The sequence below is a fragment of the Pempheris klunzingeri genome, chromosome 23 (genome assembly GCF_042242105.1).
Source record: "Pempheris klunzingeri isolate RE-2024b chromosome 23, fPemKlu1.hap1, whole genome shotgun sequence".
In the NCBI taxonomy this organism is placed as follows: Eukaryota; Metazoa; Chordata; class Actinopteri; order Acropomatiformes; family Pempheridae; genus Pempheris; species Pempheris klunzingeri.
This window is the reverse complement of record NC_092034.1, coordinates 6,469,672-6,495,090: the sequence shown is the minus strand read 5'-3', so window position 1 is coordinate 6,495,090 and position 25,419 is coordinate 6,469,672. Positions and strand designations below refer to the sequence as shown.

Sequence of the window (25,419 nt, the reverse complement as noted above, 5' to 3'; positions counted from 1 at the left end):
TATGAAAACTTTGCAAAAGGATTTCACATTATTTCTTCATTTTATAACCAAGACGCATGTTGGCAACATTTAAGAAATTAGTTTTCTGGTATAAAAAAAAAAAAAAAAAACAGTCTATAGACAAACTTCTCCAAACCTGTGGCCACTGATTAAGTCATCACTGCATGTTTTTGGGTTTGGAGATGACGCCATCTGGATAACGCTTCTTAAATCGAGCCACGACCTCGGGGTCCAGGAGATGAATCCCATCGAGCTGGTTACCAAGAGTTACCCTGGAAGTGGAAAGAGAAGAAGAAATCAGTACATGTAGATTATGTAACAGAACAGTTGCTTTGTCTTTAGATGAAAGTAGGACGGTTTGTTACCAGTTGGGCTGGACGTTGTGGGGTCGACCGAAAAGCTCGATCTTCCTGGTGCCGGGGGAGAGTCTCTCGATCATGCCGTAGATCTCATCCGGCTTGTGACTGGTGGAGCGGACCTGGAGGAGCGTTTGAAAAGTATAGAAGTGAGGAAATCTGTATCATTGCACAGAAGCAACTTTTACTACAGAATGAGTATGACAGATGAAAAAATAATAATAATTTACCTCTGCCACAATTACGTCACAGTCCAACCCTCTATTGAACCCCTGAGGGTTTCCCTTTACACCCACCTGAGGAGAGACACATCGCATGCTCATCACATTTTTTGTCTCACACATGATCTCCAAAAATCTCAGTATCCTCTAGCTGTGGCAACATTACCAGAGTTTTGAGCTCAGCCGCTTCATCCATACATTACACGGCAGAGACAGTATAAAACATATACAGGGTTCGTGCAGTTTTTTAGGAGGAAAATTCAAACACTTCTCATTTATCTAAACCAAACATTTCTAGACTCTCAAACTCTCTAAAATCACATAAATTAAATACTATGATACTATAAATGCAACTGTAAAAAAATGAAGTTTACAGAATTCCTTAATACCCACAGCAATCAATGTATATCATCACTTTGTGTATTCTAGCAGCTGTTTATATTAACTCAGATTGTCTGTTTTTGTATGTTATTAAAGGATTTTTGGTTTATCAAATTATGTTGAAAATCAATCGTTTTTCAAGGATATCATCATTTCATATATCGTTTTTTATACATAAATACCTACATCGGAAAGAGGATACCCAAGAACGATGGAGGACAAACATACCAGACAGTGCTCCTTCCCGTGGTTCAGCCAATGGCCCGTCCTCCCCGTGCGGATGATTCTCTGAAGCTGGTTGGTTTTCACCCAAATGATTTCATCGACGCGCTCGTAGCTGAGAGAGGAAAATAACAATAATGATAAAAAAAAAAAACAGCAAATGAATGAGAATAATAATCAAACGATGTCTGAACAAAATGATTAGTTTATGGTCGTCAGTGCTCCGAAGGAAAGACTCACCCCCAAAGACTGAGACACTCTCTGCCCAACTCCATGGCCCTGTAAGAAGGGGAGAGTTTAACTGAAACAAAGACACTGTAGGGCACCGGGTTGCGGCTGTTAAAACCTAAAACTATCCTGAAGATGTTGAATAAATGCGTCTCTTGACTGTTTAGACTGTTGTAGTTACCTGCCAGTGACCCAGAGAAAGAGGAAGCCGTCATCTTGAAGGATGGGGATGTTGAGTTTTCTCATCTCGTCATCAGTCAGCGTACCGTAGGGAAGCTCCATGTGGATGTCCCACGGAGGGTCGGCCATCACCACGGCAAACTTTCCCAGGATGGACACGTCCAAGTAGCGGATATCGCAGCAGATCCACTACAAAGGAAAGCACAGCCTCTGTCAACATCCATGCGTCTCTCGCTGTCCTTCCCCATCTTCTTTCCTCATCCCTCCTCGGTCTTCCTCACCTGCGAGGGGAACAATTTGCCCACATTGCTGTCTTCGTCCCCTGCACGGAGGCCGAGCTCTGTGGTCCCGGCCTGAGGCCCCAGCAGGCCGCCCTCGGCCTCTGGAGGGCTGTCGATCTCATAGTGGACGTATTTGCAGGTATCCATGTGGAAACACGTGTTGAGGAAGGAGCAGTCGCCGAGGCTCTCGTCTGTGTGCTTGTTGATGATGCGACTGAATGAGAAAAAAATATATAATAAACCAGATCTGAATAAAAATCCTTTCTCGGATTGTTTAGTTCTGGTAATTTTTTGAAGCCTGAATGGATACAATTATCCAGCAATGCATGAGAAAATGGTGAATATAGTAGAAGCGTTTAATAAAAAAACTAATTTTATGTGGCAGAAAATGTTTTTGTTCTTTCTATATGTCATTATTCATCTCATGACCCCCCTCCCCATTTATGTTGAGACCTCTTCCCGACCATCAGGTAGGCAACCACTACTGTAGATCATCATTTAGGATGAACAGAAGCTTTTATATTTCTCACAAACTTTATATTTTTAAAACAAAAACAACTGAAAAGACACATTATCATTTTCCATTCGATTAAATTGAAACTGATGTATCAATACTAGTATTTTTAAGTTTGAAATTTAATACATTTACATTATTAGCGGATGGAAATTCAGTAGTATTTTTTTTCTTTTAATCTTATAGTCACCTCTTCAGGGAGTATTTTTCTGTTTTTTATTATTTTTATATGAGCTCATTATTAGATAGTAGGGAGAAGACACATTCAAGTGCCAGTTCTTCATTTATCTGACCTGTGCAGCTGAAAAAGTGTCCGACAGAAAGATTTCAACACATAAATACAAACAAGAAAAGTTTTCAAAGCATGCCGAGGAACACTGACCGGAAGTGCAACTTGGTGCACGGCTGGGGTGTGTCGCCGGAGCGTACACACTCCTCTTTGGTCCCGTGGTCGCAAAACTCCTGGACCTGAGCTCGGCCGCGAGACCGGAACTTTTCCACGATGGACTGCTCCTTAGCTGTGCTGGCGTTAAGCAGCTCCAGAATCTCCCTGCTCACCTACGCACAGATGACATTCACATCATGCCATATCGGTAATCACATCTCTAAACTGTCCTGCTTGACTTTCATGTGAATTTAAGTGGTGCTGTAAGAGACGAGGGGTGATAATGGTTCCCTCCTACCTTCTTGCTCTGCTGCTCTTTAGTGGACTGCTGGTTCAGGAGGCTCTCTATCTCCATGTCCATATGAGACGACTGGCTTTTACTGCTCCTGCCTTTCTTATCAGCCCCACTCCCTGATGCCGAGGGCCCTGCCAGCTGTGTTGAGGAAGCTGGCGTCAGAGAGGTGAAGGAAGTGTGCGGAGGAGACCCGGAGCTCTGAAGCGAAGGCGGAAAGCCCGGAACTCTTTTGTTGTGCGTTTGATCTTCTGCTTTTCTCTTGACTCCGGTCCGTTGGCCTCCGGCCCCAATCATGGCCCATAGTTTCGTGTGGTCCACTGATACCACGACTGAGGGAGAGGAGGCAGTGGAAGAAGAGGCTGAGGTGGGCTGCCGCACCTCGATGAGCTCCTGAGCAGAAAACTTTAGCAGCAGACTCTGGATGCATCCGTGACTGATGGTTGTTTCAGACTGTGAGCGAGAATCAAACAGAAGAGAAATAAAAGTTGATAATATGACACAGCCAAGCTCACGCAAACTTCTCAACATTTGAACTATTTGCCACAAGAATTACTGTGCTTATGACAAAGACTCACGCTGTTGAGTTCATTTGTGATGGCGAGGGAGTCTGTGGGCATTGAAAGACTCAGATCAGACAGATATCCCAGCAGCTTCTTCTCTAGTTCAGGGTCTGGGGGTTTTTCCGTCTCTTCCTGAGGATGGAACGATGCTGACGGAGCCGGGCTGTCGCTCCTGGCCGTGGAACCCTCTGTACCGCCTCCGCCGTCTGACCGAGAGGAGACAACAGAGCTGTAGTTTTTAAAAAGGTTTTTAAGCTTCACAAGGTTTTACAGATCATTTTACAGATTTAAATTTTTTTTTTTTTAAATCCATAACTTAAAAAAAAATCCGGGACCCAAAATAGCCATTATACAATATGAAGTCAAAGAATTACACAAAAATATTCAATTTAAATCATATTTTACAGGTATTTCATCTGGATGTAAAGATTTGCTAAGAGAAAGTCCAAAGAGAAAACAGAATTTTAGAATTATTCATTAATTAATTGACATTCATTAAATCAATTTTAAAAGGCATCATGACTGAGCAACATCTTGCAGTATTTAAGATATAATTTTTTAAAGTACAAAAACACTACAGAAAACATATGAAAGCAGTGATCTGATGTTTTTAAATCATGTTTCTTCCTACCGTTGATACGAATGCAGCAAATTATTGGTGCTGAAACAATAAATTGATCACTGGCTCTTAAAGTAATTTATCAAATAATTATTATTTGGTTCTCAAATGTCAAGAATTTCTGCTTTTCTCTGTTTAGTGTCATTGCAAATTGAATATCTTGATGTTAGACTGTTTACAAAACTTGATCTTTGACTCCTGAATTGAAAAATCGAAAGATTAATCATTGATAATTATTAGTTGCAACCGTAACTATAATATCATGAACCTACTATCTCAATATGAGCTGCAAAGATTGATGGGCCAAACATAAAATAATCTATCAGCTCTGTTAACTGATTATTTGCTATTCTTCAAGCAAAAATGCCAGAAATTCACTGGTTCTGTCATCAAATGCTTCACTAAGTGAATTTTGCTGTTTTTCTTTGTCTGTTCTGCTCATAAACTGAACACCTTTGGCATTAGGACTGTTTTGTCACATTAAACAGAAGAATATAACATTATATATTATAATGGACTACTTTCTGACACTTTACAGAACAAACAATTATTCAATCAGAGCTATGCCCCAACTGATTTTAACTATCAAACTGTAGAAAACTTTGTCCAAATCTTCATTTTAACAAACATTTTTGGAACAGTGGAAGCAGCCACTTTTATATAATCAAAACACAATTGATAGTTTAACCAATTGGCCAAGAGAAAAGTGTAGCAAAGAAGTAACGTCAGCTGACAGCTGCCAAGATTCATGTTATCATTAGCTGAGAAAAGGAAGGCAAAGACATCACTGTGGCCGCGGGCAACAAAACAAGAGCATTTGTCCTCATTTTTGGCCATTTATAGTCTAAATATTTAACTGATTAATCGGATGATCCCTCCATTGATTACTTGACAACAATGGTTATTTGCTGCCCCGGTATCGGTGCCCACCCTCCGGTGTGAAAATACCCGCGGACAGTTGTGCGGGGTCTTTCCGCCGCCGCTGCAGCCTCTCCCGCAGAGAGTCCAGCTGCTTCTTGTGCGCCTGGATGTTGCTCCATGTGTCCGACATGACGAGCTGGATCCGACACCGGCCACACTGGACAGATTTACACAAAAGTTGAAGCACTGTCCGCCTTCTTTGGAGCGAAGAATGTATGGTACACGGCTAAAAGGTGTCGGATCGGTGTCTTTGTTGAGAGACTGAAGGTTCCGGCTGAGTTGTGCTGAGTAAACGAATAATCCTGGTCGGTTATACTATCTAAAATAAATAGATTATCATATGTGTGTCAGTATGTACTGAGAGGTGTATTTCAGGAACGAAACCCACATAAAAGTCTGTTAATTTGTGAAGTTCTTTGTCGGATTCATTTGAGGTACGGACTGCTTCAACTTCCGGCGTCACTGAAATTAAAAGTCTGTTTCCTGTGTGCCAAAATTAATTACATTCGTGCCGTTCCAGGCAAAACATTTTTGTTATCGTATCAAAAAGGAACTTTAGATGTAACACTCGTTTTGTGATTTGGCGCATTTTGGTCCACTCCAGAAGCCGCTTATCGTCGCCGTCGGGCTCCTCTGAGCTAACGCAAAGATGGCGGAAGACGAGAAGAGTGGCGAGCCTGTGAGAGACAAAAATGAACTGCAAATCATGAAGGTACTCGTTCTCAGATGTATGATGCGAATATGGAAATCCACCAAGTGTCCGAGGCTTCGTGTTTTGTTGACTTCTGGTGGGGTCAGTGTTGTGTTTCGTCTCAGTCTGCATCTCCCTAAAGACTCGTTACTATAACAACTGGCTGTAGCTGTCAAGCTAACAGACCTCTGGGTGCTCAGCCTTTATGTTACTGTAATAATGTCATAATGACACATGTTTGTCTGCGGCTGTTCCTGTTTTGCGTGCAGAATTGCCTCCTTACTGTCATTTTTGCTAAATTAAAGTGCCTTCAGAGAGACTGTAAACATGTCTGCCTTGGTTGCATCCATGGCTCTTCTACTTTTTGTTGAGTCATCAGATTTGCCTGAAGACTTTTAAATGCACTAAACATGCACCGACTTGAATATGCTTTCTGCAGCCAGACTGTTTATACAGAGAGTCTTGCAAAGATGGCGTTTTAGACATGTCTATCATAAGGAAAAATCGGTGTTACATTTTCTGCACCAACTATATTGATGAATATTTAGGAATTTACGTTTTTTTTAATGCAATATTCCATAAAGTTGGACAAAATCAAAGCAAATGGGGCTCTCATGTCCTGAATTTTAGACCAGAGTATGGGTGAAGCACTAAAAAACACTGCTGCATGCTCCTCTTTATTATGTATAACATGGCTTCTGTTGAAAAATAGTATCCAGAGACCAGATAACCTCGATGACACTATCAGGGGTTATTTTCTGACTTAAGAAACCTCTCTGAGCTGCAAAATAGTTTTTTTTTTTTTTTTACCAACTAGATTTAGCAGATTTAGCTGTGAGAAATGTGACTTTGATCTTTTTTTTCTAAACCATCTACCCATCCTCCCCCTCCCTCTCCCTCTTCTTGCAGGAGCTCGTGGATGAGCTGTATAATTTCAGAGATTGCTATTTTGAGACTCACAGCGTGGAGGACGCCGGGAGGAAACAAAGCGATGTCGCGCGAGAGACAGAAAAGACGCTGAAGAAGCTGGAGGACAAAGAAGGTGAGTGCCATATTTACACTACAGTACGTCACTCTTCAATTTTCAGAACATCATTCGCACTCACTGCACGTCTGTGTTTGCAATTTCCCGCAGATCAATTTAAACACAAAGTGGAGTTCCTGCTGCAGAAGGGCAGGTGTCTGAACGTAGCTCCTGACTTCAGTCCCGAAGCAGAGGAGTGTCTTTCCCGCGCTGTGAAGCTTGAGCCCAGCCTGGTCGAGGGCTGGAACACATTAGGGGAGCAGTACTGGAAAAAAGGAGACCTGATCGGTGCCAAGAACTGCTTCACTGGAGCGTTGCAACAGGTACAGTGAGGACAGAGAGAGAGATGGTGGGGTATGTTTTCAACTTAGTCTTATTCTTTTCTATGGCTTTCCACATAAGAAGTCATGATTCAAGCATCACATTCCTTAACATATGGTAACAGAGGTACTGTGATAGTCAGCTTTCCAGATACTTTCAGAATGAATCACTGAATCACTCCAGGGGAATTTCTTCCCATCTCCATACTAAGTTTCACTTATTAACTCATCTGTCTTGTGCTTTATCCTCTGCCTCTATAGAGCAAGAACAAAGTGTCTCTGCGTAACCTGTCTATGGTGCTCAGACAGCTGCCAGCGGCGGACAATGACGCGCATGGAAAGCAGGTGATGGAGAGTGTGGACATGGCCCGACAAGCTGTCCAGCTGGATGTCACAGACGGGACGTCCTGGTGTGAGTAAAACGTCTGGGCGCTTGGCTGTGACAGTGACAGTGATTGTACAAATCATGTCCTGTCTTAATATGGAAGTTTACTGACCACGAAACATTTGAGAGAGCACAGGCACATCTTTGTAAGAGGAGAATGAAAGTGAAGAAAATGTGTAACTGCATTTGCGTCAAATAGAGATTCTCGAACTTGTAATGATGAAGGATGCTCGGGCTCTCTCAGGCAGAGTGCAAACTCAATCTGAGAGAAGATCTGGCCTGGAAGTGAGGGTTCATCCTGTGACAGCCTTCCTTCGACTTTCAAAATAAAAGCTGAGACAAGTGGCATTTTTCCAGTAGGTGGAGACAGAGCGCAGTGTTTGGTGTTTGTATTATCTTAAAAATCCAATTGAGTTAACACTAAATGACCAAAACCACATTTAGTTTGTTGGTAAATCATCTAGTGTTTGAGTGATTATGGTGATTTTGAGGGTGAAATTAATTTAAAAGTAGTTATTACCTGTGTGTCGTAGTGACTGTCTTACTGTTACTTTATTATCTATTTCTGGTGTGATTCTCTCATGTAGGGGTTTCTTATTTTCTTCTTTTTCTGTTTTTATAAATAATCTCATCGAACATTTATAAAAGAGGCTCATTGTCACGTCTTAGAGGAATGCTGCCCCTCAGAAATCTAATGAGCCGGACATGAGGTGGTTGATCTGATCCGGCTCCGTGTGGGATTAGGAGAGCAGACTTGAGAGTGTGCACAGGTTCAGGATTGCAAGCTCAAATAGTTCTCAGAATTAGTTTTGTGCTCTCTCTAATCTTTTGCCGTCAATATTCCTCCATATGCTAAAATAGTATTTTATGTTATTGTTTTCAGATATTCTGGGAAATGCTTATGTGTCCCTGTTCTTCACCTGCGGACAGAATCCACAGTTGTCTCAACAAGCTCTAAGTGCCTATGCGCAATCTGTGAGTATTGATCAGTGCACATGTTTGTTAACGGACTATCAGCACTAATTGCACTTTTGGACTAATATTTCAGTCTTCTCTTCCCCGTTTGTAGGAGAAAGTAGACAGAGCTGCCTCTTGTTACCCGGAGCTGCATTTCAACCGAGCCACTCTGCTCCAGTATGAGGAGATGTTCGGGTCTGCGCTCGGCGGCTACAGTCGAGCCGCGGCGCTCGACCCGAGCTGGGAGGAGCCTCTAGAGAGAGAGAGGCAGCTGCTGGAGTATCTAAGGAAAGTCACTGAACTCCTACAGAACAAGGTAGTGGACGGTGTTGCTCATTGTCACACTCTTTGCTTTCCTGTGTTACTTTAAATGATACTTAGAGTTTTCAGTGTAGAATGCTACTAAGGATTATTTTGATTGATTAATTAGGAAGGTAACACATTATTGTCTCAGTTAGTTCATTAATCAGATGGTCTTTTAAAATGTCTGAAAATTGTTAAAAATGCTCATCACAAATTCCTGGAGCCTGAGGTGACATCTTCAAATGTTTTGTCCAATGAACAGTCCAAACCCCAAAGATATTTAGGTCACTTCCATAAAAGAAAATTGATTTGCCAACTGATTGTTGCAGTGACACGTATGGCATATATGTACTGAAAATGTCCAAAATCCTCGCTGTTGGCATCGCCTCCTTTTTGTTTTTTAGGTTCAATGTTTAAGCCTGTATGTTTGGTCTGCTTCTTTTTAAAATAGTAATTTCACTCACATAGTCAGAAAGACTTTTTTGCATCACAAGGTGGCAGCAACACACAGCCACATATCTGGTTTTGCCCCTAAGCTTCAGTCTCTCCTCCTCAGGGGAAGGTGAAGGCGCGTCAGTTACGGACGATGCTGTCTAACCTCAGCGCGTCGTCTTTGGGTCCCTGCTCCTCCCCTCAGTTCCGCTCCCCATCAGGCCGTGTAGGCAGCCTGGAGCCTCAAACTCTTTCGTCCCTCACGCACGGTCACTACACCGGGGTGGCCGCCCAGGGCAAAGTGGTGTTCAGCCTGGCCTCTGAGGGTCGCATGGCCTTGTGAGTGCAACTTATGTTATCATTATCAGTTCACTCATCCACAGGACGTTCGCTTCAGTGGTAGTGTTAAAACGTGATGTGCTTTCCTTTCCTCCAGTACGTTTGGCATGGTGGACAGTGAAGAGACGTGTATAGTGGTGATGGTCTACAACACAGCAGACAGCTGGGGCGTCCTGATTGGAGACACTGTAGTCATTCCTGAACCTCAGGTCAAACGAAATAGTATAACACACAAAGACAAGGTCAGTATTTCATGTGTGTGGTTCAAAATGTGTGCAATAACATCTTTGTAAATGGTCTTACTTTCATATTTCCTATCTCTGGCAGTCATTTGACTTCAGAAGTATACGAGTGGACTCTCCTCTGCTTCTCATTGTCAACGGCAAGAAACAGAACGTCCAAAGTCAGATAGCGGCCTCTGTCAGCTACAAGCCCCAAAGCGAATGAGCTGAACAAGAAGCAAGAGGACCAATTTTTTCCTGGATTTTGAAGAACAGTATGGATGATTGCGGATGTGTGAAGTTTCCAAAGTTTGTGCCTGTTTTATGTGTTGCTTTGCAAATAGAGGCCACCCTGTTACTTTGTCTTTTCGGAGACAGTTTGCTATAATTATTTCTTTTTTGTATTCTGTTGATGTGGGGGGACAACATGAAGCTCTTTTTGTAAATGATTTAATCTGTGACTATGATAATGTGATGTAATTATGACTTCAGTTTACCCTTAAAAAACCCTTTTGTCTTAAACATATTGTTTGCGTGATGTCTTAAAACAGCAGTTTCAAGAGTGAGGTCACAGGGCTACCAGGGGTCCCCAAAAATGTTGTTTGAATTGTACTATATATATTTAATTTAATTAAATTCAGTAAAACATGGTGGTGAGGCAGCATGCAAAATACTAGGACCCTGAAAACGAAGCAGCTAAGTGGATTCTTAATTTTACTGTTTACAAAATGTCTTCTGTCAAAAGGACCTGTTGACCAGACTCTTCACCACATTGTCTATCTGGTGCTGCTCATCAAATAGTTTTTTTTTTTTTTTTAAATCTGTGGAAAACACACTTATTCTTGTGGTCTGGGTTGGTAAGTGAATTAGACTAAACCCACTCACTACAAAGTACTTTTACTTTTCAGGTATTAATCACATGTGAAAATAGAGAAAGGAGGCCCTGATTACTTTTAATTCCTTAGCTCTGTCTATTTTTTTACAAGAGACAGCTAGTTAGCTCATTAGCACAAATATATGCCTATGTAGAAATCAGGACTAAAAGCTGAACATTGGATTCCTCTCTTAGTTTGAGTGCAATGCTTATTTAGCAAAAAATAAGATTATAGTTCAAACTGATGAAAAATACTACAATAAATATAGCATATAACATGCCAACTAAGCTAATACTAAACAATAGAACACTTTGTTAACATATAAATAAATGTAGGTGAGTTAATGTGCTACAGTTGTTGTGAAACCTGTTCCTGTTTCAGTGCTTCTTCATGAGGGGCCGGCCTCTCTCCCTGGCTGGGGAGCTGAACTGGAAGAAGGTTTTGGCTCCGTCAGCCTCCAGGCAGGAGAAGAATCTGCTGTCTCCATCGTGGCCCATGGAGAGGAACTGAGGGCTCCGCTGGGGAGTAGCCTGCCGAGCCACCCCTGGGAGACACACAGGGGGTTGACGGACGTCTCTCATTGTTATACTGAGTAAAATTCCCTTACATAGACAATCAGCTCATTACTCCCACTGTTCTCTCTTGATGACCACTTCTTCAAAACACCTACAGCTGTGTCTTTCTTTAACATTATGTGCTTCCTTCCTGTTCACATTAATCAGTTTGGGTACAAGGCGACAACTGAGTGAATATAAGCATTAAATTCTCGAAATGACAAAATTAACTTTTAAGGAGAAGCGGCTGTGGGTCTGCTGTCAACATCAGTGCATTATCTAACAATTGCTATTAAGTCTATTTTGTTTTCCTGACAAACGTAAGACTAATGATTAATCTGTGGCCTAATTAATCAATTACTCCATTTATAATTTAATCAACAAAATGTGAATCACATCCTCCCAGAGCCCAAGGTGACGTCTTCATATTGTTTTGTCCGGGCAGCAGTACAATATTACTTCAACGACCAATGGATTATCAAACTCAGCACCACAGTGCATTATTTAAAACTTAATATGACAATCCTAAAGGTTTACATTACATCTGATCTTTAAATCTATTAAAAGACCACCCCAGGACTCCTTAATTCATTCTCCACTCTCCACTACAAACATGATTCTTCTTGATCAGCAGAAATGGGACTATAACTATTACAAAGTCAATGTTCAAGTTTTTCCCCATTTTCAAAAACTGATAAACCAAGGCAGAAACTATAGATATAAAATACTTCCTACTCAGGATTTTCCTTGTTTATAAAGGGCATTTTCAGACTTGGTGTGTATTAAGTGACTGTTCATTCATAAACTTGTACAGTCTGATTCCACCTCTCTCAATGTAAAATGTCAGTTTATTTTGATTTATTTATTAAGACAGAGCATCTGTTATTTCAACTTTAAACTTGTAAATGCCTTAATCTAAACTGTTGTTCTTACCAGTGTTGAAGTCGGGATGTCCCGTTTGTGGCAGCATGTCTCTTTCCCCCACACCCACCACCATGTTGCGCAGCCTCAGAGAGTCGTACAGCCCTTGTAGCTTCTGGTACTGCCTGTTCCTCTCCATCAGCCTCTCGGACACCTCGCTGTACTTCCTTTTATACTCCTCCATCACCTGAAGGAAACATGAGTTCATACATTTATATATATTTACCTGATCATGTGCTGTTAAAAAAAAGGGAGATAATGACCATGGACATACTCACTTGACCCCTAAGGTCCTTTGTACAATCTTATCTCTGGTGTAACATATTACAGAATGGCAATGGTATTTCTTAGCAGGTCAGGGGGAATGTTTAAGCTATTTTTACCCAAAAGCACACAAACCAGATCATTTTGGGACTTCACGAACGTCTCAGGGGCTCATTTCAAATACAGGGCAATGAACTTGCTCTTGGGTTTAGGAATTGTGGTTGACCTTCTTCAGGGAGGCGATTTCCCCCCTCATGGAGGTGAGCTCCAGCTCTCTGCACTGGTTCTGCTGGGTCAACACCTTCTCCATCTGCTTGAGCTGCGCCTCGGCCCGGGACAGACTGTACTCTTGAAACATACGCTCCTGATGGACCTGTTTACAAAGACACTGACGACCTGGGTGCTTTATTTGAAAAGAGAAGACAAACAAACACAGACGGGGAGACAACGCAAATACACAGCCACACTATGTTCATATGTGTACAGACAAAAAGATACTGGACCTGATAGCTCCAGAAGGCCAAAGCACGGGCACTGATGTCCAGAACTATGTCTGGCCGCAGACCTGCCAGCACCATGGCTTTGTACTCCTCAGAGGGCGACAGCTCCGTCCTCACAATGTCCAGCTTCCCAGACAGCGCAGAGGAGCAGGCCGGGCAGATGGCAGGAGAGCGGCTGAACTCACCGGACCCGTGCTGATCGCAGAAAACGTGTGAGCAAGCTGTGACCCAGGCGAATCCGCTCAGCTTGGTCCGACACTTTGGGAAGTTACACAGGAGTGTGTCGTCACCGAGAGACATGGCCATGACTGTGGGAAGCACAGTGACATGAGTTTGAGTGAGTCATGAGTTTGAAAGACCTTAATCAAATCAGTGGAAAGCAAATAAAAAAGTCTGTGTGGGGAGTTATCAAACATCAGCCTCATGCACAGCACACTTTAGAAGATTTCAAGAATTCAAGGTCCCATTTTGGGGAATGTTGGGGGCCTGAAATCAACAGGTGTTAGGGTAAAAATGTTCCATTTTCAACACGAGTGTGTGTGTATGAATTTTGCTATTTGATAGATTCCCAGAGTTTTAGTTTACCATTATTTGTCTTGGTGTAAATATTACATTACTCATAATTAGTCATCATAGAGGCTCCTGATCTTATCAAATAACGATAAATAAAGACTAAATACTGGACTAGCTCTGGAGCTGGAGCAAACATACTTTTCAATCCTATAGTCTTCTTTCTCCAAAGCATTTAAGGCCCCTGTGCCATTGTTTTTACTGGCAGCTATATAATTAGCATTAGCTAGTGAGTCAATTATAAGTTGCAGGTAACCCCAGACATTATTAACATGCTAACTTTCCAGTAAGTTTTAATTTTAACTTCTTATCTATTTAAAATTATGAGTGAGAAGAATACTAGATAAGGACATACTACATATACCAAATATCAGGTCTTGCTTGTATGAATAAGTAGCGTTTGTAGCGCTAACTAACTAAAACTTAGCCGTTAACATTAGCCATTCACTGTTAGCATTAGCCGGCTAGCAGTTAAAGTGGAGAGCTCTCAGTCTCTACAAGTACAACTTTTACGACTGCTTTAAGGACAACGTTGACTTTTAAAACCATATTTTATGTCAGACTTAATCGGATATCTTAACCTTGTCGAGATAACGCCGTTCCTCCGTTATTTTTACGGTTAATTTCGGGAGATACAACCTACCAGTGAAGGTGGCAGCAGGTGATCTGATTGGCTGATGGCAGCTCCAAATATAAACGCTAAAATTTCTGATATTTTTAAAAAAATAACCTACAACATGTCTAAAAATACTCAATTTGAAAATTGTTTAGAGAATAACTTTTATTCCTTGTATATCGTGGTACTTTTGGTATTCATAGACTGATAATATGTCCTTTTGACTTTTACAGTGTGGTATTATTGGGCTTCTTGCAGACTGAATTTGACACTTAAAACAATCCGCACTTTGATTTTGCATCAACTTTTTGTTTTGTTTTGTTTATTTCCAAGGTGATGCAAATGAGCTTGAATGAAGTCGAACACTTTTATTGAGCAGCTCAAACTGTAACCCTTAAGATAAACACGGCAGTTGTTTCCCCTAAATCAAATAACGCTCTATTTTCTTCCGCAGCCTCTGAGTGGATCTAAGTATAATATGAGACACCTACTTAAATATGCCCCCCCTCCTCCTCCCACCTCTCTCTCTCTCCCTCTCTCTCTCTCTTTTATCCATTTCTCCACGTGGTACAGGAGTAAAGGCGGGGGGTGAAAGAGGGGCATTGTGCTGTGCAGCAGTGGATCCGGGGGTTCATAGTGAGAGAGGGGAGATGCTCACTCAACTGTGTCCTGCACGCCATTGTCAAAGATTCCCATCTATTCTCTGCCTTTTAAATAGAGCTCCAGTGTAAGATGCTTTTTTTGGGGAGGGGAGGGAGGAGGGAGGAGGGTGGGGGAGGCGATGTGGGGGTTTTATTATGCTCTTGGTGATAACACACGAAATACATGCATGCATGTGGAATAGCTGTGTGGCCCCACTTGCACACAACAGCCACTCACTGCACTGTTGTTGATAATTGGCCCTATGGAAATCAAAGGGTAGAAATATAACACCACGGAGGAGACGGATTTTTGACTCTTGCTGATGGGAACCACCTGCCAGTCCATTATATTTCTGGGATTTCATTATTTATCCACTGATCATCATTATTTATGAGCATCAGGAAGTAGTTGCACTACACCTGGTGGTCCTCAGCAGATGTCTGGTCTGATTGATGACTCACCTGTTCTTCTTTTGGACATGTTATTGCATCTTAATTTGGCCCATTCAGGAATAGTTAAAGCATTTATCTTCTTGGCCAATTCTACCGCACATTTCAATTAGTTTTTAGGCATCCAACGGCTTTGACACCTAATTGTCAATTTCTTTATTTTAAGTTTATCGCTGCTGCTGCAGTGTGTAAAGAAAAATAAAGCTGGGGGAGAAAGAGAAAGAGAGAACCAGGGAGGCTGTGTGTTACACGCCATTGAAATGCAAATATCATTGAAGAACAAGGAGTGGTTCTGTGTGTGTGTGTGCGCGCGCGGCGCGTGTGTTTGTGTGTGTGTGTGTGTGTGTGTGTGTGTGTGTGTGTGTGTGTGTGTGTGTGTGTGTGAATGTGTGTGTGTTCCCTGTATGTGCATGCAGCGGGGCAGCAGTGGGAGAGGAGGGGCGCAAATTGGACAAGTTTTTTGGGGGAGAAGAGACTTTAGAAAACAGCCACACGCACTCACGGCAGCTTCACATGACACGGTGCAGACCTGCGGATTTCTGAACACCTACGTCCAATTTTCTGACTTTCAACCGCAAAAGGCGCAACTTTTTACATTTAGAAGTGTTCTACATATTCTTTTTGACATATTCTTTTTATCCCAGGATTTGCGGGAGTTGCGCGACTTTTGAACTTTAGATGCTTGGATGGTTTCCGGAGCGCTTCCAAGTGCGCAAAAACGTGCCCAGAGCCACTGAACCGACTGATGCCCCCCTCTCCGCCTGACTCGCCGTGAATCATGTCACGCCGGAAGCAGAAGCGACCCCAGCATCTCGTTAACGCGGATCCGGGGGGCCCAAGGCTGCTATCTCACGGTGAGAAAACATCCTTTGCGTTTGTGCATGCGTTTTTGTCTTGGATTTCATGAAAGAGGGCGACCATCGTGCGACCTAATGGTGCTCATCACTGCATGGAGTCTTAAAATCTTCAAAGAACCTATGGAAAGCGGACATTTGGGTTTAGATTTAAATGAATTGTGTGTTTATTGTGTTGCTTCACGTCCATTGCTGTCATTTTCACGAGTTTATTTACTCATGGCCACATTCCAACAAACGCACCTGATTTAACAGACAGAAAAGTTTAAGATTTAAGTTTGTCAACTAAAGAAACCCCCCTGCTCAGTCATTCACTGTAATGGGCCCCACTAAATGAAGGCCTTAGGCACTCTGGTCGGGGCCAATAAACTTGTCCCTGTGAAGTGAATAGAGGAGGATTAACTAACATACATCTGTGGCCATTTTCATGTGCTGTTTGTCCTCCAGGAAACCAACAGGCTGCTCAGCGCTGGCTGCTGGAGGTCTTTGATTAGTATAGAGCACTCTCTTATTTGTTAACAATAAGGTGCATGGGTGGGGGGAAGGGAAGGCAGTGTTTTTGGTAAAGATTAATCTTCCACCCTTCTATTCTCTTCTTTCGCTCTTCATCCATGCTTTTCTCTCTCATGCACCCCTCTCCCCCCCATTTTCCACCTTCTCAATACTTCCCTCCCCTTTCTTTCTTCCTCTTTCTCGCCCCCCCAGTCCTATTGACTGTATACCCCTACACACTTAGGGGGGCTCAGATGGATGAGAAAAAAAGATTCTGGGGGGATAGAGAGATTGCTCTCACACTTGTTTGGTGTTGTAAAGGGGTTATATCTTCAAGTGCATGCACCTATGACTCTGTGCAGGCAAAGGCCCTCAAAAGAAAGTTTAGCCTGGCAGTTATTTTTGTTTCCTGCAGGTTCAGGTTTGTTTATAAGTCACAGGGAAGGAATTTAATGGTGGTACAGTCTTTCATTCCATCACTATATCTCTCCAGGAGGGAATAGTTAGTTTGTCTCTCCATTGTTGTTACCCTCCCCCATTCTTTTTCTTTTTACTCTTTCTCACTCTGTGCTCAAGATTCTGAAAGAATTTGACCCCTGAGTAGCAGAGGTCAGATTAGTTGACCAATCAGAGTGTCTGGACAGTGCCCAGAACCCTTAGCGTGGCCTGACCCTTGACCTCTACTGTGACGTAAGGGGGGAAGGGTGAATAGGGAGTTGAAAGACGTAACTGCTGTAGGGAGGGGGTGGGTTAAGAGGGGTTATGGGTTGTCTTGGTGATGCCCATTGTCCTCTAAAATGTGTTGCCATAGCAGCAAGGTGGTCTGCAAGCTTTTTTGTGTGTGCAAGATGTTTGAGGAGTTTTGGTCCGCAGAGCACAGATTGAGACAAGACATTACAAAGACTCATAGACTCACAGAGTTTCTTCCACTTGTTTATTTTTGTGTTCAAAGCCATTTCTTAGCAGGCATTTCTTTTGAAGTTGTAACAGGATCTTTTGGTATGCATGCAAATTTGCAAACTAAATTTGTAAACAATAACTGTAAGCAATGAAATAAACACTCTTTGCAACCGAAGCAGAAAGTTTAAATGAATTTACATACCTGGATATCTGGGCTGATATCTGAGCTCTAGTATTGCATAATAATACCCTTGCAAGGAAACAAATAGAAAGTACAGTATACGTTTTCAAAAAGTTCTTATTCTCCTTTTTTCTGTCAATCCTCAGATGACCACGTGGGCATTAAGTCACCATCTACATCTCTTGGCTCAGAAGTGACCTCATCAGGGTCCTCCTCCTCATCCCCCACCTCTCTCCAAGACTGCCAGCCGCCTCTGGCCCCTCGCCCATCCCCTGGTGGGCTCCACGCGCCCTCTTTACCCAGCGAGAGCTCGCCTCCTCCCCACTGGCCCAGCCACATCGCCCCCTTCAACACCTCCCTACCCAACACCCACTCCTCCCTCTCCCCAGACTTTCCTCACCCTTCACTGTCATCCCAGACTCACTCACCTCCTCCCCTGGGTCAAACCTCAGGTTCCCACAGCCTGTCCCACCAAGGAAACTCTCACTCCACCATGACATCCCCACAGATGGGTAGCTCAGCCACCACCACTACCTCCTCCTCCTCTTCCTCCTCCTCCTCGTCTTCTCAGTGTTTGCCACCTCACCGCGACAGCTCCAGTCCAGGTCAGCAGCAGGCCTCCAGCCCTCCGGGGCAGCAGGCACAGATCCAGGTGCCACCGACCCTGGCAGTACTCCTGGAGGAGCTGAGGGTTTTACAGCAGAGGCAGATCCACCAGATGCAGATAACAGAAGAAATCTGTAGACATGTTTTAAGGCTTGGAGGTGCTGTTTTCGGCCAAGATAACAACACACAGGCTGGTGGTGCTGATAGCAACCAGAAATCTACAGGAGCAGCGTCTTCATCACCAACACACCCCTCCACTGCCACACCAGCAACCACAGCCTCATCGCTTTTGACTGGCCTCCCGTCTTCCCTCTTCCCCCAGCCATCCGTCTCCAAATCAGGTGCTTCACATGTCAATGGCAGCAGAGCTCCATCCTCCTCTACCTCTTCCTCATTGTCTTCCTCATCTATGTCATCGTCTATTAGCTCCTCTGTTGCCTCCCTACACCCTCTGTCCTTGTCACTGGGCTTACCACCACGCTACCTCCATGAGAAATCATCCAACACCTCCTCGTTTGGTCATAGCAATGGAATCAGTTTCTCGACTCCTCCCCTTCCTACCACCAGTCATTCCCAGGATCTCCAGCCCAGCTCCTCTCTGGGTTCTGCCTCCTCCTCAGGACGCCCACAACATGTGTGCCGCTTTTGTGGGAAGGTGCTAAGTAGTGATTCATCACTCCAAATCCATCTGAGGTCACATACAGGTGAAAGGCCTTACCAGTGTCCTGTCTGCTTGAGCCGTTTTACAACCAGAGGGAACCTCAAAGCCCACTTCCTGCGACACAGAGAGCAGAACCCAGAGCTGTCCCTCTCCCTGCTGCCACCAGCACTGTCGGAGCAAACACAGAGTGCTCCTAGTGCCATCCAGAGAAGGAGAAAACGGCGGGCTGATGATGACGAGCCATTTAATGGAGTGAAAGGAAGCATTCCAGGGATGGCAGAGAACATGGCTTTAGGATTCCTGTCTGGTGCGTCTGCTCGGCCCTCGCCTTCCTCTCTACCTCTGCCTCCCTCAGTGGACATGGCATTGCTGTCTACAGCCCACTCACTGCTGCAGCTCAACAGAGCCTCAGTTGCAGCTGCTGTCAGCGCATCTAGCACTGTATTGCCTTCTTCCTCCTCATCCTCGTCTTCCGCTCCCTCTGTGGGCAGCCAGTTCAAAGGAGCAAAACAGCAGCGATTTGATGAGAACACACCTCCTCATTCCGCCCTCCATACAACCTCCCCATATTCCCAACTGGCCCACCTCCCCAAGATTCTCTTCCCTGGAGGTACCTCCCCTCACCACCTTGCACTTCTCCGGCCCCCAGGCCACCCGTCCACCTCCCACCTCACTTCGCCTCATCAACTACCCTTCCCCTTTCCACCTTTCCCAAAACCATCCACCTCCTCCCCCACCTCATCCTCTCCCACCACCTCTACCCAGACCTCAGACACTTCCAAGTTGCAGCGCCTGGTACAGAAGCTTGAAAAGCAGCCACATGGAGGTGCTTCTTCTTCTTCCATTTCCTCACAAACACCTGCTGAATCCAATGGGGACACACATGGTCATGACATGACCACCACCTCCAGTGCCTATCGCAAGGAAATGTTGGCTGCTCTCGGTCTGAGCCCAAGTGCCAATGCTACTGGACTAGTGACCAGCCAGGGAGTCTCAGGTTCAGGCACTACAACTACCCCCTCCCTGCCTGCCGCCCAGGCTGCTAATCAGTGTGGAGTGTGTCTGCGTGTCCTCAGCTGCCCCAGAGCTCTGCGTTTGCACCAGGCCACACATTTGGGAGAGCGCCCCTTCCCTTGTAAACTGTGTGGTCGATCCTTCTCCACAAAGGGCAGCCTTAGGGCCCACCTGGCCACCCACCGTGCACGACCGGCCAACTCCCGTGCCCTGAACTCCTGCCCATTGTGCCCACGCAAGTTCACCAACGCCTTGGTTCTTCAGCACCATATCCGCTTGCACTTAGGAGGGCAAATACCACCTGATGAAGACATGCCTCCTGAAGACGGCACAGAAGCGCGGTATGCTGATGTCAATGATGGCGAGAATGACTCTCCATCTAAAGCCCAGCAACTCCTTCCTCTGGCCTTAACAACAAGCTCCAAGTCTCAAATTGATGCTCTCAACTCAGGGTCCACTTCTAAGCAATCCACAGCTGTTGATGCCACTTCTGTGAAGACAGAGGACTCAGAGGGCTCAGCACCCAGTGTTAGCCCACCCCCGACCCGTAATCCTCTCTCAGCAGGAGCTGAGGACCCCCTGCATCTTGGAGACAACGCTCTAGCCAATGATAGCCCCATGAACGGCTCCATGTACTCTGAGGAGGAGACCCATGCTGACCTGGGCAGTACCAGCCCTTTCAAAGGCCCCTCAGCTAGTTCTCATTCAGCTGAAGTGAATGGAGACGCAGAGGCAGATGAAACTCCTCTTTCCCTCTGTGTTTCAAAACCTGGAGTAGAAAATGATATGCTGCATAAAGGTGTTAATAATGATGAAGCCTGCTCCACAGGCAAACCCACTACAAGCCCGGATTCTAACCACAAACCCCCAGCAGCAAATCCCTTACCTGCTCTCACACCACCTGCCAGCCCCAGAGCTGTCCCTGACGCAGAGGAGGCCTGTGGCAGTGTACCACAGGAGGCACAAGAGAGCGATGCTGCTCAAAGTGAAGGCAAGACTGACAGCACACCAAGAGAGCCTTTGCCAGTGTTGGAGTCAGAGCCTGAGAAGGACAATTCAAAGGAGGAGGGTCACAGTGTGCCAGAAAAGCCTTCAGAGGACCCAGAGCCCGTTGTCCAAGACCCAGCTCTGCACACACAGCCTTCTCGCCCAGACAAACCCTACAGCTGCTCCCAGTGTGGAAAGGCATACGCCAGCCGTAGCGGACTTAAGGTAATGGTTGAAGACATTGTGGATTTACACTGTTCTTGAGCCAAAAGGCATTGTTTTTGATTTTGCAATGTTAAATATTTAAGTGGCAATACATATTTATGTCAAGAGATGATTTCACTCTTTTGGGCTTGTGAGTAAATTGTGTTGTGTGTGTTGTGTCTCCTATTGACAGGGTCATATGAAAACTCATCCTGGAGCGTTGACCAATACCCCCTCCAAGGCTCAAACCAATGACAATGACATTGCGGAGGACCACACCTCAAATTCAGCCAGTAAGAACTCTGGACAGCAAGAAGAAAAGCAGGGATTGGCCAAATCCCCTGAGAAAGGTGACAGCACGGATCCTCTACCAATCAGTGCTGTCTCTAGCGTGGCGGGTGAGCCAATGGACACTACTGTGTAGAAGACTTAGTATCATTAAACGGCTGCAGTTAGTCTTTAAAGGGTCCTGACAAGGGAATGTATTTTTCGATAGAATGAGATTTGTTCTCTAGAGATATTAATTCTAATTCATGTTTACTTTTTGTATTAGATAGATCTAGTTTGTATTGTAGAAACATTACAAGAGATTTGTGAATGTAGTATTGTAGCTTAAGTATTTTTGTATTTCAAAGACCACAGTGAGGCCTTATTTTATGATACACACTTCATAGCATTGTCACAATGAGAATGTTTGCGCTTTTTTTGTTTCACTGACACCTATTTCAGCACATACTGTATAAAACAATTAGTATAAGCTGACTTGAATAAGGAGAAGGTCCAGAATTTTACAAGGTGAACTCCATACCAAAACAGGCCAAATTAGTAATGGCCATTGTCTGTAAATATGAGCTGCAGTTACATTTTATGCCTTTTTTAAAAAACTTTTTTCCTTCCTTTTTTTAATACCACGCTGCTGAAGGCACGTTTCTGATGTGCTGAGTTGCACTGTGAGTTGCACTGTGTCCTGTGCTGCCGAAAACATCGATTTAAACAAACAACACATTAGCAATGACGATAACCATGATGGTGTTGATAATAATAATGATGGCGATGTTTATGTTAGATTGTCAGTGCTTTTGTTAGCTGTAAACTCTGCTAGCAGCAAAACGACCTTACTCGTATTGATGATTGTAAATGGGTTTTCTTGTTGCTGAAGCTATATGCCGGTTCAACAACAAGGATGAGCCCTGTCCGTTATAACTCCCCCTCCTTTATCTTTCTCCCCGCTCCTCTTCCCCCTGCTCTCCTCTCTCAAAGCACTTGAGAGTTTTTCTGCTTCTGCAGAAATTGTCTACACACACTGCATTCCTGCTTAGCCCAGTTTAGTATTTGTGTGCTTTGCTTTACCCTTTGTAAACCCTTTTTTGTAGCAATGACAAAATATGTTCCCATGCTTTCCCCATGTGATGTACAAAAGATAAATAAAACAATGACGATGTGAAGAGACCTGTTTGTTGCTCGTCTGTGCTTTTTTAGGGCTTGGGGATTTTGTAGTTTTTTTGTCTGAGCTCAGTTTAAGCCTGCAACTGAGTGAATTCATTTATCTGTTTAAGTATTCTGTTTGCATGACTCTAATTCTGTGTGCGCCTGCATGTACGCTGCTGGTCAGTTTTCGCTTGTTTGTTCCAGCTCTCAGTGTGTCTGGATCGGGGGGTCCTTTGTCTGGGGCGCTGGGCTAGCTGTCTCCTAATTCTGCCTTTTTTTGCCCTCAGTGTCTTTTAATATGTTTCAGTTCCCCAGTACTGTGTGTGTGTGTGTGTGTGTGTGTATGTATGTGTGAAAAGGATAATCAGAGCCTGTATGAGTGTGATTGAGGGTGCAGCTGTAGAGGCCACCACCTCCCTCCCTCCCCCCCTCGCCTTGCCCTCCCCTCTCTGTGTCATACGCTCTTTCATACGCACTCTCTTTCATTTTCTCTTTCATTTCTCTCCCTCACTCTTTCTGCTCACCCCCTCACCCCTGTCCCCCCCCTCCGCCCCCTCTTCCCACCCCATGTAATGAGCTGACACACAGGAAGCTCTAATCCTCACACAATGCCACCCCTCTTCCCCCCAGAGTGACTGGGAGCGGGACAGGGGGCAACAGGGACCAACCTGGCCCAGCTGTCCCCAAAATGGCCGCCTTTAATCCCTCCAGTTTTTAGCCTACAGGGGCTCCTGAAACCATGACAACCGGTAACCAAGGACAAGAATGCTCAGGGCAGGGAGCGGGACAAAAGGAGTGAAAAGAGCCATGTGTGAGAAGTTTGTCCACATGCGTTCGTGGGCGACAAGAGACGTGTCTCAATCAAAAAAAAAAAAAAAACAGAAAAGAAGAAAAAAGAAAAGTCATTTTAATAGTTTTCAATTGAAGAAAGAAGCGAAGAGGTGGAGGTGAATGCAAAAGTCCACAGGTGGGATGGTGATGGTTGCAGGCTTCACATCACATCACATGTAACACGTTCATCACTCATCAATGAGCATTGATCAACCGTCTGTAGACATCAATCGTCTTGAATAGGAAGGACAAAAGTTTTTTGAGATGTTTAAGGTCACGTAATACGCATATTTAGCCATCAATTAAAGAAGAATCAACAACCTTTTGGAGGACAAAGAGGCTATTTATCTCATAATAGCCATTAATTGAGGTGATTTTGGTAATCAACTGCTGCCATTCAACCCGAGAGTGACGAAAAGAAGTTAATTATATAATTAATTGTTGTGCTCCCCCCCACTGTTTTCTTATTAGAGTTTTTGTATTTGTTTATAAAGAAAAATCAGTAAAACGTAGAATTGGGTGTTTAATACACTTTCAGGAATCCCCAAAGGGTGATGCTATTTAGCTTTTAAATGAAATATATATAAGTGGTACATAAACAAAAATAAACTTCAAAATGTCCTTTAAGCTGCTTCCAACTACATTATAGTCTGTCATAAACCATTAATTACATGTTTGTGCTTTGCTTTAAATGCAAAATGTGGGACTTAAAGTAAATTATTACCAATATTTGACATTTGGTCTTTTAAAACATTTTTTGCTTACTTTTTATAGAGCCTATTGGTGTGAAAGTGGATTTGGGGGCAAAACTCATATATAGTCTGTTACACCCTTTACAGGTGTAGGTCAAATTCTCAGTAATCTACACACCGCTGTGAGGGAACAGAGTAGATAACAGTTCCATCATACATTTTATAAACTCTCCCATTATGAATTTTAATTTAATTAGTGTATTTGCGTGTGATGACTGTTTTGGGAGATCCTTGTTGTGAATTCAGTGTAGAATTCCTTCTCAGGTGTCTGTTGAGTAAATGAACCTGAACAAAAGTTTAACACTTTGTAGGGAGTCACACTGTGTGCAAGTGTTATTTAAATCCACAAGAGGGAGCTACGGTCTATAATTTGTCCACCCATTACTTTACGCTTCATGGCATTATTAGTATTATTCATTCTGCACAGAAATGATCAACCTCAGCTTTGCCTTTGGGTGTTTTTATGCAATCTAACTTTAATTTAATTTGTAATTTATATTATCAACACTATCGAAATGTGGTTACTTGTTTTTATACCCGTTTTATTTATTATATTGTGTGTTTTATTTGTATTCTGTACGGCGACCTTGTGAGCCTCGAAAGGCGCCCTAAAAATAAAATGTATTATTATTATCATTATTATTATTATTATTAAATATTGTCCTGTCAACTTTCCACAGTGCTTTTAGAGAGACTTATGAATGCAGACTACCCTTACATCCCTCATCCCCTCATAGATATTTAGATCCTATTGAGAATCACTACGCCTGTTTGATTTGCAGGAAAATTTAATCAAAATCATAAATTCACAGTGAAACTCACTCTGGAGACACAATGCCCCCCACCCCCTTCACAGTCCCCTCCCTTCGTCTGACTCGTTTCCTTGGCAGTAAAGCGTTAGAAAGCACAAGTACATAAAGGCCACAAAGTGCATCAGCGGAGGAGCGCAGAAGTGAAACCAGCAGGTCTGAACAAGAGGAAGCGGCAGCGGAGGAAGACGCGCGGAGAGGCTTCTCATTGGCTGCAGTAGGGTGAGACAGAGAGAGAGTGAGAGGGAGAGGAAGAGGGAGAGAGCAAAGCGAAGCAGAGCTGGCGAGAAGAGGTGAATACAATAAAAAAATTACACTTTATTTGTGGTCGGTTCGGACACCCAGGAGGAGACGAAACGGAGCCTGGACGCATCTGGAGAAGGTGAGTCTCCAAAACAGCTGCTTCTGATTCACTGTGTCTAAATCCACAGGTGAGCCATAGCTGCAGTCAAGTTTACAACACAAGCTGCAGCC

At 43.8% G+C, this 25,419-nt stretch overlaps 4 protein-coding genes across 4 annotated transcripts; 2 read left to right on the top strand and 2 right to left on the bottom strand.

Annotated features, from left to right (window-relative positions):
• Window positions 1–7: 7 nt before the first annotated feature.
• On the bottom strand, window positions 8–5,359 carry mettl3 (methyltransferase like 3). Its single transcript, XM_070855022.1, has 11 exons — window positions 5,191–5,359; window positions 3,639–3,829; window positions 3,067–3,513; window positions 2,766–2,941; window positions 1,870–2,083; window positions 1,590–1,777; window positions 1,421–1,459; window positions 1,187–1,295; window positions 587–652; window positions 366–478; window positions 8–272 (listed from the first exon to the last, which is right to left on the bottom strand). The coding sequence occupies exons 1-11, from the start codon at window positions 5,291–5,293 to the stop codon at window positions 158–160; spliced, it is 1,761 nt and encodes a 586-aa protein (XP_070711123.1). The 5' UTR covers window positions 5,294–5,359; the 3' UTR covers window positions 8–157.
• A 344-nt stretch (window positions 5,360–5,703) lies between these two features.
• ttc5 (tetratricopeptide repeat domain 5) lies at window positions 5,704–10,314 on the top strand. The gene is made up of 9 exons (XM_070854834.1): window positions 5,704–5,875; window positions 6,764–6,896; window positions 6,990–7,201; window positions 7,460–7,610; window positions 8,467–8,558; window positions 8,653–8,856; window positions 9,400–9,614; window positions 9,712–9,856; window positions 9,942–10,314. Exons 1-9 carry the CDS (start codon window positions 5,813–5,815, stop codon window positions 10,059–10,061), a joined length of 1,335 nt encoding a protein of 444 aa, XP_070710935.1. The 5' UTR covers window positions 5,704–5,812; the 3' UTR covers window positions 10,062–10,314.
• A 711-nt stretch (window positions 10,315–11,025) lies between these two features.
• Window positions 11,026–13,264, bottom strand: LOC139223052 (E3 ubiquitin-protein ligase CCNB1IP1). Its single transcript, XM_070854982.1, has 4 exons — window positions 12,953–13,264; window positions 12,676–12,822; window positions 12,198–12,372; window positions 11,026–11,254 (listed from the first exon to the last, which is right to left on the bottom strand). Exons 1-4 carry the CDS (start codon window positions 13,253–13,255, stop codon window positions 11,088–11,090), a joined length of 792 nt encoding a protein of 263 aa, XP_070711083.1. The 5' UTR covers window positions 13,256–13,264; the 3' UTR covers window positions 11,026–11,087.
• Window positions 13,265–16,004: 2,740 nt separating this feature from the next.
• On the top strand, window positions 16,005–21,549 carry LOC139223138 (sal-like protein 2). The gene is made up of 3 exons (XM_070855104.1): window positions 16,005–16,080; window positions 17,800–21,146; window positions 21,319–21,549. The coding sequence occupies exons 1-3, from the start codon at window positions 16,005–16,007 to the stop codon at window positions 21,547–21,549; spliced, it is 3,654 nt and encodes a 1,217-aa protein (XP_070711205.1).
• The last annotated feature ends 3,870 nt before the right edge of the window (window positions 21,550–25,419 follow it).

Excerpts from the sequence above, each read along its gene's own strand:
- mettl3 (XM_070855022.1), bottom strand. The coding sequence starts at position 5,293 with ATGTCGGACACATGGAGCAACATCCAGGCGCACAAGAAGCAGCTGGAC. Across the intron at positions 2,084-2,765 it reads TGCACCAAGTTGCACTTCCG|TCGCATCATCAACAAGCACA; the intron begins GTCAGTGTTCCT and ends TTTCTCATTCAG. Across the intron at positions 653-1,186 it reads ACGGGAAGGAGCACTGTCTG|GTGGGTGTAAAGGGAAACCC; the intron begins GTATGTTTGTCC and ends GTCTCTCCTCAG.
- ttc5 (XM_070854834.1), top strand. The coding sequence starts at position 5,813 with ATGGCGGAAGACGAGAAGAGTGGCGAGCCTGTGAGAGACAAAAATGAA. Across the intron at positions 6,897-6,989 it reads GAAGCTGGAGGACAAAGAAG|ATCAATTTAAACACAAAGTG; the intron begins GTGAGTGCCATA and ends AATTTCCCGCAG. Across the intron at positions 9,857-9,941 it reads GTATAACACACAAAGACAAG|TCATTTGACTTCAGAAGTAT; the intron begins GTCAGTATTTCA and ends TATCTCTGGCAG.
- LOC139223052 (XM_070854982.1), bottom strand. The coding sequence starts at position 13,255 with ATGGCCATGTCTCTCGGTGACGACACACTCCTGTGTAACTTCCCAAAG. Across the intron at positions 12,823-12,952 it reads TGGCCTTCTGGAGCTATCAG|GTCCATCAGGAGCGTATGTT; the intron begins GTCCAGTATCTT and ends CTTTGTAAACAG. Across the intron at positions 12,373-12,675 it reads AAATCGCCTCCCTGAAGAAG|GTGATGGAGGAGTATAAAAG; the intron begins GTCAACCACAAT and ends TGTTTCCTTCAG.
- LOC139223138 (XM_070855104.1), top strand. The coding sequence starts at position 16,005 with ATGTCACGCCGGAAGCAGAAGCGACCCCAGCATCTCGTTAACGCGGAT. Across the intron at positions 16,081-17,799 it reads CCCAAGGCTGCTATCTCACG|ATGACCACGTGGGCATTAAG; the intron begins GTGAGAAAACAT and ends GTCAATCCTCAG. Across the intron at positions 21,147-21,318 it reads CCAGCCGTAGCGGACTTAAG|GGTCATATGAAAACTCATCC; the intron begins GTAATGGTTGAA and ends TCCTATTGACAG.